Source organism: Chaetodon auriga, chromosome 15, assembly GCF_051107435.1.
Source record: "Chaetodon auriga isolate fChaAug3 chromosome 15, fChaAug3.hap1, whole genome shotgun sequence".
NCBI classification, from domain to species: Eukaryota; Metazoa; Chordata; class Actinopteri; order Chaetodontiformes; family Chaetodontidae; genus Chaetodon; species Chaetodon auriga.
In genome coordinates, this window is record NC_135088.1 from 14,514,332 (window position 1) to 14,527,052 (window position 12,721).

The following is a 12,721-nucleotide window of genomic DNA, read 5'->3' on the forward strand; positions in this document are numbered from 1 at the left end:
ACATACTTCCAGACCACCTGCATGCTTCCCGCAGAGGTTCCTTATTTCTGGTTCTGACTTGTTTCTCTGGGATCTAACTTTCTCTAGTAAACAGTGACTGGTATGTTTATGTGGTATTTACTCTGCAATACCTAAGTAGATCAAATATGCCTGTTGTAATTTTTACAACAGTGCTCACTTTCTTTTGATAAAACAAGGAAGAGGATGCCTCTGTGTTAAATTGTGTCAGTGGCGTAAATCGCATGTGACTTGCAGTTTTGCAAGTCAAACATTTTCATTTTGCAACATAAATCCTTGCCTACTGCATCTTGAATGTAAGATGTTGCTCTGCTTAAATAGTAGGGCTGCAAATAATAATTGTTTTCATTAACAGGTAATCCGGCAATTACTTTGTCCATCCATGGATTAATCCCTTTCTCTGTAAAATGTCATAAGGGTAACATGATGAAAACTGCCGATCACAATTTTCCTAAATGGTGGCATATAGACTCATCTTGGAGTTAGACCTGCGTGTTGAAATACTAGGGAAAGGAGCTTGTTTTTTTTTCTGTCTGTGTGATCCAAAGTGTTGGCAAAAGATTGTCCTTTACTTGTGAACAGAATTGTGACTGTGGAGGTGGATGAGACACTACACCAAATGGATGGGAGCACAGTGTTCAGTGTAAAGCACTCTAAATAATGCAGGGGCAGGCAGAGTGCAGACTGTCTGTGCACGACATAAGCATTTAAGGTTGTTTTTGTACCAAAGTCTTGGGGGCTCCCTGAGAAGAACTGCCCACTGAGGAGCTCCCCTGTGAACTACATACCTTCAAGGGCTTTTTTTTTTTTTTCTTCTTGCATTTACACGATCAGTAGGAACGCTGAAGTGCGGGCCAGTGGTTGGTATAGCAACGTCACTTCTGTATGATATACTGTAGAACAACAATTTGACAAACATTTGTCTGTATTTTGTCAGATTTTTTTCACGAGCTGTTGTTTACATGGCCAATGGTTTACACTGATTTAAAAAAAAAAAAAAAAAAGTGCTGTTTGTTGGTGCAACATTGTCTCATGTTCAAACAATCAGTTTAGATTTGCGTTTGGACCTATCACCTCACACTTAGGTCGCTCAGGGTCCCTCTTGTGAGAGTACCTGCTTTGAAGTGGGAGTTAAAAAAAAAGTCCCTCAAAACGCCGTCCTGGAACTATGAAAAGTTCTTCTAGTCCAAAAATAATTACGGATACTACAATAATCTGTTGGCTAAGTTAAGTGACTGAAAGAAGTGCAAAGCATCATGGCATCAGTTCTCCCTCAGTTTATCGCTTTTGTATAATTTGTTGAGTTGTATACAACATATAACCTTTGCTATTAACAAGAGTAGAATTCCCTAAATTCCTTTTAAATGAGCGTCTCTAGTTAGGAAAGGATTGGGATTATAGTATGGCTTCTACAGGCATTAGGGGCGTGGTGTTTTTGGGAGGAGAGTTATACAGTTGAAGTGGGGGTAACAGGTGTAGCACTGAGCTCTTGGGCTTTGACAGAAGAGATGGCATGACTGCTGCCCTTGCAGTACAGGCAAGGTCATTCTGCCATTTAGAGAGTAAGCTGGGTGGGAGAATGTTCAAGGCCGGAAAGTTTGATGACATGGTTGTTATGAGGATGGAGCTGCAGGTCGTAGAAAATCTAGCTTCCTTGTAGGAGGGGGCGGATGTGTGTCATGTGCAGAAATGTTCCCTGTAGACATAGCGTTGTTCTTTGACACAAGAACATGATATCTGAACAAATGTACATACATCTTTTTTTCATACTGGACAGGACAGGATCCATTGGAACTGCACCCACGTGCATCTTGTTTAGTGTGGATGGTCTGCTCTTAATATACAGTACACTCTGTTACACATGCTTCATCTACCCTGCAGACCATGTGACCAGTTGGGGCTGAACGGGTGTTGTACATCATTTGCTGGGACTGTTTGTATAGTTTAAATCTTAACTTTTACCTAAGATGAACTTGTTATGTTTTGTAGAATTATGAATTGCATCAGAAGTTGCTGTTTCTTAATCTCTTGCGCAATAATCCAACAAATCTAATTGATTTAATAAAAGTGGGGCAAGATGGTAGGCATAACTTCTGTTTTCAGTGAGATATGATATTTTTTTCTCCTTTTCTGGTTACTACATTAGGTACAGCATTGCACCCTCTCATCTGCTAAAAGCAAAAAGATTTTTACACAAAGGGTTTTAATTGGAGAGACGATGGGGAACCCTGACAGCCTAGGGGTTAAGGCGCTGTTATACTCTATCAGAAGTGCTTGGCAAGGGATCAGACAGCTTCGGAAACCTCCTTTCCTCACACTTCTCCGATGTCAGAATTTGGGGGGCTGTGTCTGACAATTTTTGTGGCTTTCCAAAACCGACAATCCAACAGTTATATCAAATCTACATGTGTATATTTTTTGGTAGTTTTGTCAATGGATTGGTCTCTAACTGTTAAAATACCTTTTTTAAATTTATGTTCATAATTTGTTGCCCTTTGCTAATCTGTTGCCCTGTGCTCAAGTTTGTTAAGATCAGTAAATTCATGAGAGTTCTCTGAAGCAAACTGCCACTTGTTGTCAGACGGCGTGTTCAGTCTAGTTTGTCTCAAGTGTGCAGCAGGTTTAACTGTGCCAAGGTCACTAACATCATCACAGAAAATCAGGTTTGCCCAGTAAATGATAATGAAGTGGAAATAAGAAGATTCTGATTCAAAACGTTCTAGGTTCAGTTCCAAAAGTATAAGAATGGTGTTTGGTTTATTGTGTGGCTCATGCTATGTGCTGGTTGGCTTGCTGTTAGCATGCTAATTAGCTTAGCATAAAGACTGATTACTTGTTGATTGGTGAATTGAACAGCTGTTGTAGCTACAAGCTGGTAAGTGTGACAGGCAAGGAAGGGGAGATGGTTATGGGATGCTTGAATGCATTGTTGAGTTGAGAGGGTGCCAACCAGGTGACCCTGTAAGCATGCCTGTTATCTTCCCTGCAAATTCATATCAACCACAAGGGATATAATTCAAGAAAGTTTCTCTTCCCAGTAGAGTTGCTAACTAGTGCCTATTGGTAAGTCAAGTGTAACCAGTTATACGGTGATGGTGGTTGGACAACTGAGCTGGCCATGCCATCCACACGAAGTGTCAATGAAGTTTGACCTGAGCAGATACAGTGTACTGTAGATGTAAGACTGGGTCAAGCCACTGAGTATCTGCTCTTTGCTTAGGTGAGAAGAAGATTTCAGACTGCTTAAAGGTAAGCCAGGTCGAGGTTAGGTGGTGTCACCTGTCAAAGGGCCCAGTAGATTAATGACCTGATACTGACTTCTGGGCCTAATGATAGACCAAAACATAATTTAACTCGAACATGAATGTATTGTGTGTAAAAATGTATTGCATAGCTTAAAACTGTTGAGTTCATTGGTATTGGCACTTTCTAGCAGTTTGCAATAGTCTATGTATATAAGGTGTTTGCTGAACAGTATTAGTCCACCTTTTATTGCTTTACATTGAATGAACTATGGCTGGCTGTACCCACGAGTGCTCCAGAATAATGCTCATTTTCCCACTGTCTGCTTCATTTAGCCAAAGCACAAAACACAGTGTCTAAAAATGATATGTGGAAAAAGTGTGTATATTAGTTAATTTGCCTCTGTGGCTCTCCAAGTCTTAAAACTTGAAATACCATGATGTCAAGACATGAAGACATGACATGGTGAAAAGATAATACAAGTTTTAAATATGTAGCACGTCACTACTACATTCATGAGAAAAACAATATGTCTATAGCGATAAGAAATAACATAAAATCGTCCAGTTGTAGATTTTATTTCAGGAGATTAGCACTGACTGAAATAAAATTTTGACTTCCACAAAATCACATTTTGAATTCTATTTTTTTTTTTGTTTTCTTTTCGTACTCCTTTATCTGGTTTCGAAGTCTTTCCATAGGAAGCTCTGAACTGTAATCACAACTTCTTTAACAAGGTGGCACTGTTGCTTAGCTGCTGGGCTATTCACAAACCCTGAAAGGGTGATGGGAAGGCAGGGCTTTTTTTCCCCTCCTACCACGAGACAGCCTTGAATGCAGCAGGGCAAGTAGTCGTGGTGGATGCAATCTATTGGCTTCTCAGTGCTGCCGCTAAAGTCACAACCCTGACTGTAGCCTGCACTGCCTCTACCACTGTATTTCTGTAGCTGCTGCTGCTGCTGCTGCTCTCCCTCCCCCTAATGGTGTGGGCAGAGTGGGATGGAAGACTGCATTGGAAACCTTTTCATGGAAATGGTCTTTGCTGTTGGTATTGCTGTAGCACCGTTCTGGTGACAACAACATGCCGTTGAAATGGAAAAGCGGTTCGCCTGTCAGCTGGAAATTCCCAGTGCCAGTTCTTAAGACATCCAGGTCCTCACCCCTTTCGCCAGCCTACATGTGAGTAATAGCTGAATAGCGTTCACATTACACCGTTTTAGCAATGTATATGCAGATGCATTTGTTTGCTTTTTTAGTTTTGAATTTTTTTCTAATTTATTATGACACCTTTTTTTTTTCTTCTTTTTTCTTTCTTTTTTTTTTGTTGCAACCCTAATTAGGCTGAATGCAATTGATCCTTGTAGCGTGTCAAGACATTTGCCTGGTCCAACATGCATTTTATGGTTCGCTGACAGAATGCTTTGCTCTTGAGCAGAAGGACTCATTTTGCCGCTAGTCTCTGGACATGGCAAGCACCACATCCCCGACTCTTGCCTTCTCCCTGTGGCTATGTTTATTTGGGAACAGGGACTCAGCAGCTTGGGAGGAGCCTGCCTTTGTCAGGATGTCTGGCGTGCCCTGGTTTAGAAGCTATTGTCATCTGCTACTGTTCAGAAGGGGGGGAGGGTAGAATGGAAGTGCTCCTCACAGCCTCTCACCATCCTCTCTTTTGCCCCTTTTCCTGAGCTCTGCTGAAATGGACAAGTGTCGTCCTTGACTTTTGACCAGTAACATGGCTTTGGCCTCCAGAGAGTGAGGGCCAAAATTTAGAAAAAACCCAACCCAGTTTACATGGCAAGCTAGGCTAGCCGATAGCCTAAAGGTGATTTCATAGGCTGACGAGGCTTACTTGGATATTTGTTTTTTGTTTTTTTCAAATTTGGATTTCTGCAGTCTCTAGTCATCATGCAGCTTTACTTATGAGCTTAAGAGCTTAATTTTGCTAGTTTTACTGAAATGTTTATTTTGAACATTACTGCATCACAGCCAGAGAAATCTACACTCTAACCTTTGTTTTTGCACATTTTCCTTTAAATATCCTCAGTGAAAGAGGTGACATCTGCACCATGGCTCATTCTAAATGTAAAAAATATGTCTGTACATTTACCACATACTGTAGCCCTGACCCTCCAAGTAAACCTCACGGAAGCCTTGACTAAATGGTGTCACTTTGTAAGCTCTTTACAAAATGTCATGAACGAATGAAAATGAATAGTGTACTATTGGCACCGCTGACTCGGTAAATGTGATTTTAATCTTTCTTCAACTTGGGTATTTTAACTGGAATGCCCCGCTTCATACATACACACACACAGTCACACACATTCGAAACCTGGAAGCTATCCAGTACAACCACAGTCTTATCTGTTGGCCACTGAGCAGCCTCTCTGGAGCAGGTGGGGGTTGAGGGCCTTGCTCAAGGGCACCTTAGTGGTTGTCGCAATTGAGAGGCACACACAGTTTTTATTTTTCTTCCACACCCAGATTTATCTAGACAGTCTGTAGATTACCCAGGTAAGGCATAGGATCTGTAAATAAAATCTGGTAATTGGTCAAAAATATGTTTCAGTACATTAATGGAAGAACTGAAATTTCTGTCTAGATCTCAATTTTGTCAACGGCACATTTGAAAAATTGAAGTGCACACTTCATTGTTGGTGATTTGTTTGGGATCTTGATGTGTAATAAAGCTCCTTCAAAATAAAGCAGCACAACGTAACACCAAAGTCGGACCATAGATGCAAAAAGTCCATTTCTTACTGGTAAATATTTTTGAATACCATTGACCTCTTATTTTCTCTGTGGCTCTGGATGCATTTTTTTTCACTTATTTAAATTTCTATAGCAACACACTACATGCTTCCACTTGCTCTGTCAGTCTATATATTTCTATATAAATAGTTAAAGACCAGCCATGTGCTGTGCACGTTTCTATGCAGTATACTTGTCTATATTACTTCTCAGATGTTTAATCTTGATTAGTTGTATCTCAAAACTGTTTATTTAAATAACTCATCGTTTTAACATGTTGACTAGTTTAGTCAGTCTTTTTGAGGACTATGACGACTCTCCAAATGAGAGTGCAAAGACGAGACTGCATCAAGTTTACTTATGTGGCTGTGGACGGTGCTTGCGTGTCTTCATGGGAGATTGTGTGCACATGCTGGCAAGTGAAGCATATTCAATCCTCGCGGCTCCACCTTACTCTGCCCAGTGTGGCTCTGCCCCACCAGACCACTTACTATTTTGAAACGTGCATATTGTAAGATGTGTTTTTAGGCAGGCTGATATTGGGTCCCCAATTATAGGTTACTCTGTGGTCAGGGAGAAGTCACTCTTTATAGGCCCTTGGAGTGGTGCTTCTGTCCGTTTGGCTTTAGAGACATTTTTAACTTGCTATGCTGCTTTGCTGCTAGGGTAATCCTTGTATCCAAAGCAGCAGAATGATGGCAGACACAGGAGAGACTTTCAGAGTATCAGATGTACATGATGTATCAAGAATTAACATTTGTTTGTACAATGTGCTCTCCTGTTTTGAAACCGCCCTAATCTATATATAGACTGGTGAAACTGCATGTGGTGCAGATTTCATGCTAGCAAGGAATGGGTAAGGTTCAGTGCTGGTATGGCCCATGCAATAATCTCCAGCTCAGTAAAACGTCATTGGGTTTATGTTTCATTCCACAAAAAAAGTCCTTGAAATGAATGCCATCCCTCATCTTACAGTGGTTCAGCACTAAGCACTTAATATGTGTGACTGCTGCCTTTCGTAATCACCTCTTGGAGGCGTCATGGTGAGCCAGCAGCCTTAGCTGCGGCAAAGCCTGTTCGATTCCAGTCAGAGACTTTTAGGAGATGCCATACCCCTTTTCTCTCTCCCCACATCCCCTATCACTCTTTGTCAACAGTCTCATTAAGGCAGAATTCAAGGAAATCAGTCCCTCTAAGAAAATCTATCAAAAAAGCCTTATCTTGCACATTTTGACCTTCATCTTTTGCTTGAGCACATCAGAGTCGACGAGTGATATATTTGCCGCCGTCACATGTTTGTTTTGATTTTATATTTGTTTTTGTTGGAAAGAAATGCACCGTTTTTTTAAAAATACAACCTTCTCTAAACATGCTGGCTGCTCGTAAAATGGCTTTAGACTTTACTCAGAGCCACCCAGTCTTTAGAAATGTCTGTAGCACAGCGAGCGTGAAGACTGTAGTTAAAGCCAGTGTGACCAAATTAAACTCCGTACAGATTGTACAGCTATCGGTAAGGTGAAAGCTTTGAAAGTCTGCTTAACAGATTTTTGTGATCGTAGATGCTTCACATGTCTCATGTGGCTGTCAAATCCTTCTGCTGCTGCTGAATCCCAGTCTCTGAGGTAAATGGCCCATTAGTTTACAGACGTTTCTTTGGAACCTATTACCAACCCAGATTCATTTGTTCGATCGATTTAAACAGTTCATCTATTCTAAAATAATCATCACACAGTTGATTTGACTGATGACATCAAACTGACGGAGAGCTGGGTTCATCCTGGAGCATTTTCATCTACTTCTGCTTTGAACATCCACTGACAAAAAAGACGTTTTTTCATAGTTAAAAATAGATAAAACAGTAGATTTATACTGTGGTGGTCCCCCCAGATGTATGATTTATGTGTGATTTCTGTGTTAATTGGACCCAGTCAGGGATGATATGCCAGCGAAGATGTTTAAACTACAATGTTGTACTCTAAAGTACAATTGTACTCTAAAGGGCAGCTACAGTTAGAGCACAAATTCGCACACATTATTTGGATACATATTTGAAGATACAGAACATGTGTCTTTTGGGGCTGCTTTTGATGTATTGTTTGTTACCTGTGTCTTCATTCTTACACGTGTCAGCTGGTGCAGTGTGCCACACCAGCTAAAAAAGTGGCTCAACTGAAACCGCATGCTCTTAAATGAAGTAATTGCAAGTGAATGATTAATATGCTCTCTAAATGCCTGGCTAGATGAGACAACATGATATTTTTTCATAAAACAGTTTAAATGGCCTTGCTTAATCATTGCGGTGGAGCTTTTAATTTACCTGCCCGCCCTTTAATGGACATTAAGTTCTTGCTGACTTGTGGCCATTTTGTACAAAATGCAATAGTCACCCAGGGATCATTTATTTTCATTGAAAGGCCGGAGGGGAGGCACAGGCAGTCTGGCTGGCAGAGCATCAAGTGAGTTCAGTCAGGTGAAACTGTCATGTCTGTACTCTCTCTCTCTGAGTTAAAGTGTGCTGAAGTTTGGTTTCCATGCTTAGTTTCATGAGTTTCAGCATGCAGTTTACCAGTCAGTGGATGTGATTATGAAAAAACAAAAAGCAAACGAAAAACAAAACGTGATGCTTCACAGATTGAGATTCCTCATCAGATGCATCGTAACAGATTCACCATGCTCCTGTGTAGATGTCAGAACACAGTGTGGCATAAGAAAAGCCTCTTTAGAGTCCCAATAATAAGTGTGATTTGCAATAGTAATAGCACTGCTTGCCTCAAAAAATCTGCTGGGCAACTGGACAGCTGGTACTGTCAAGGCCAGAGAGAACATTTGGCCAAAAATGTGTCATTGCAGGTTTAAAGATTGGATTGGAAAAGCAAATCTCTATCCAGTTGACAGCAGAGGTTCCCAAACCTCCTATTTGAGTAGATAATTATGAATCCTGACTCGATCGGCAGGTCAGGTCGGAGCTACCTTACTCTTTACCACTTCCATCCTTTCACACTTTGTTGCTTTGCTAGTCCTGTAAGGTTTCTTCCACTCAATAGATGTTGTTTTGTTTTGTGAATTCCGAAGTCATAATTGGCCACACATAGACGAATGTGTGCCACACCAGGGCAGTCAGTGAAATGCACATAAACTTCAGTACTGCTGATCTATATGATTGTGGAAAGATCTGCAACTAATTGTGCATCCCTGTTTAGATGATGACTTATTAAGCCCCTTTGTATGCAAAGCTATGTCTCTCGACTCATTTGAGTCCAGGCGAAATTATGCTGACACTTCTTATTCCCTATTGCTTTGACACGTCTCTTGCCTTTTTGTTTAGGATTCATCCCCTGCTTAGCCTGAATAATTCCTCATTTCTGCAGTGATTCCACAGTTCAGCGTATTTTGTAGCTATTTCTAAAAATGATTACGCAAGCTTTCTTTACAAATTGGTATTATTCTGGCTGCAGTTGTCCTTTCGGTTCGCACATACTCATACTGGGTCATGTTCCTGCTTCCAGCATCGTTCAGGTTGATTAAGCATTCGGTACATGTTGACAGATTGTCTGCTCCACCCACACGCGAACACATTATGAAGCTTATGAAGCTTAACCACGTGCAGTGCTCGTCGAAAAACTGTGCTTTTTTAAAACTTAATTTTAGGTACTCATAAATTCCCCAGCCCTTTTTATGTAAAAGCCTTGACCTTTAAGCGTCTTTGAATATAAAGTGCAATTACAGACTCATTATGGTGTACAGACTGCCAAGGTTATTAGCAGTGATTGGGTTAGGATCATGGATAGTTTGTTCTGGACAGAGTGAGCTACAAATACTTTGAAAATATAAGTGGGCCTAATGCTGTATAGTTTGCTTTATGGTTAAACCTGATCAAAAATGTGAGGAGGCTATAGCAGATACAGCTATATTTTAATACTATAGCTCCTGTTTTTCTTTCAATTATAGAAGCCCCTCAAAAGAACCAGTTTTTCAGTTTCCAACAGTTCAATTACAGCCGATGGTTTCTATGATATTCCATTATTTAATGAGAATTCCATGTGCGATTTCCAGCATTTGAAAGAGAAACTAGTGAGTCTATGAATAGCACATTGCAACTATCCATTCAGTTGGTTAAGCTAAAGTATTATTAAGGGAAGTGCCAATTTTCACCCGAATGGGCAGAGCAAACAACATTTGTCAGACACATGAGGCGCAGATGTTTGAAATGGTCTGATAAGTGATCGCTTCCTTTTCACTGGGACTCTATGAATGGAGGAAAAATAAAAAGGGAGTGTCTCGCTGAATAGATTATGGATTATACTTGTATTCTTGTGCATTAAAAATGGCTGTATTCATTATGGTGATAAACATATTCACATTTGCGATCTATCTGCCAGACCTGTTGTCACATTTTGGGTGCACCAGTGTCTGTTTGATGGAATAGAGACGGTATGAGAGAAGGATTGTAAAACCGCGCAACTCCCTCCTTTTCTCTGCCCTACTGCTTCTCGCTGTGTGTGGTGGGAAAAGGGAAACAAGTGCTGCACCCAATTCTCTGAAATGTTGAGAGAATTTCTCACTTTTTCCTCTCAGTTGTTAATTTTTCAGTCGAGTTGAAGGGGGGGGGGAGTGTTGGCACTGCAGGGAAGGTGGAGAAGCTTGAAAAATATGCTGCTGCTGAATCTAAGCCTATTTGTACATTGCGATAATCATATGGCTGTACCTTGATAGGTGCGGCGTTTAATGTAGGTGTCGCAGTAAGCTAATAAGTAAGCAAGATATTTTTTTTGAAATGACATCCACAGACAACCACTGCTAAATTAGAAATCCTGTTTTCAATTGAGTACATGTCAAAAAGGCTTAGCAAGTGATCACATTCGGTTTCATGTATGTCTTCTAAACTTTTTTTAGAATCAGGCTTCTGTGATGCTGCCATAGCATCGTTGATATAATAATGTTTGAGGCTGCGGTCGGCTCTGGTACTGATGAATTGTGTTGCATTTTATTGGAAAGCTTTTTTAAAATTTCCATATTTCTATGGCTATTAAAAGTTTCAAGAAAATGCAATGTATTGGATTGCATTACATTCTATAGGGATTTCTATTTTCTGCATTTCTACAAACATTACTTGAGCACTACTGCTTCTTAAGATTTTTTTTTTTTTTTTTTTTTCCCCCCGGAAGTAGAAGCTGTTCAGCACGTAGCTTAATTGTGTTGCTATGCTGAGTGATTGAGAAGACTCTTCAGTTTAGGTGTCTGCCATTGCTCTGCTTGCTAGGACAAATAAGGATTTCCCTCCTGACTCCACTCGCATCACTTCAGAGGTTTTCAGAGAGTTGCCCTTGTTTTGTTTCCATGCACCTTGTCACCTTCTCTTATCCCTTTCTATTCTCTAGTGGATGGATTCTGCTCCTGAAGTGCATGTTATGAGAACACAAACCAGACTGTAGTATACACACACATATATATATAATATATGTATAAAGTAAAAAGATGTTGGTGTTGCTCTTTTCTTGCTGCTCTGCCAATCTGCTCTCAGGCTGTTCTTGCGTTCCTGTGAAAACAATATGCCACATTAGTCCACTGTAGCTGTAAGCAACTATCAAAATTAAATGAAACTTTTAAATGCCTGCGTGATGCATTTTGTGCCAAATTAGCCTAAGAAAAATGGGCTACAATCAATTTTTCATTAGCGGTACATCCGTTTATTTGGGATTTCTGGGTTGTTTTTTTTTTTTAAGATTGTTTTTAGTGCTTGGATATTTTGCACCAGAAACCATGACATTGGTCTTTCAGATGTTGAGAACCTGAAATAGATGAGATTAATGAAGTTTCTATCAATGCATGGCTAAGCATGACAAGACAGCAAAGCTATACGCATTAATCTTTTAAGACCCTTCCACTGTCATCCCAGGGAAAAAGCCTAAAGATGACTTTAGCTTCCTGAACTGTCACTGGTGGAAGGATGTTTTTAAGCTTTGTACTGACATGAAGGGACGGGATAGACTGCCATCCTTGTTTCTCTTACTTCTTTTTCAATCCCCCACCATCCCCGTCCGTTCCTCTCTTTCTCCTAACCCTTCTCAGAATCCTAATAGGTGAAAATAAATGTAGCTTTAACGTTCACTGACCCCAAAATAGGATCTGTCACAAGGGTGGAGAACCTTTTTCCTATCAAGGTCCATTTCAGGATTTATAACATCCTTCGACTGAATTATTGAACACGCGTATCACACTAACCTGTGTGATGGCTGGAACTGCTTCTCTTTGCCTTGGCGTTTTCCAGGTTTGGGTCAGTCAGTCTTGAGTGGAACTGAGTCTGTGCAAGAGTCAGTTTTGAAAGGAACTCCTCGCAGCAGTAGGTTGCCCCAAGCAGAGGTGCAAACTTCAGTGCATGATGGGAAAATTCTTAGATATATGTACAGGTTATAGAACTAGAGCAGAGAGAGCTTGTTGTACCTAACTTTGAGCTTGTTGTTGCTTTACAACTCAATGATTTCTTGTTGTAGGTCGTCAGGCACATCAGCTGGTTCCACATGAAATGGTGTAGCACATATGTTCAGTTCCTTTACGTTTACTTTTCTGGTCCTGAAACCTCATGCCTCATGCCTTTAAGAGTTTTACTTGATCTGCTGCTAGCACCTCTGCACGTCTTTCACAAAATCTCCGTCTGAATGAGGTTTCAACTTCTCCGCAATTACTTACTCACCACAAAACTTCACTGCAT

General features: G+C 40.5%; 1 protein-coding gene across 3 annotated transcripts in view; it reads left to right on the top strand.

Moving 5' to 3' along the window:
* The window catches only part of klhl13 (kelch-like family member 13), a 36,378-nt gene that overhangs the window by 2,716 nt on the left and 20,941 nt on the right, over window positions 1-12,721 (top strand). Inside the window, exon 1 of one of the 3 annotated variants that reach the window (XM_076750330.1) lies at window positions 4,083-4,440. The exons of 1 other annotated variant lie outside the window; for it this stretch is intronic. In XM_076750330.1, coding sequence (XP_076606445.1) covers window positions 4,343-4,440 — 98 coding nt within the window. In that variant the 5' untranslated portion in view covers window positions 4,083-4,342. Of the gene's footprint in view, window positions 1-4,082; window positions 4,441-12,721 lie in introns of those variants that run through there. One more of the 3 variants, XM_076750329.1, reaches the window with a different exon arrangement.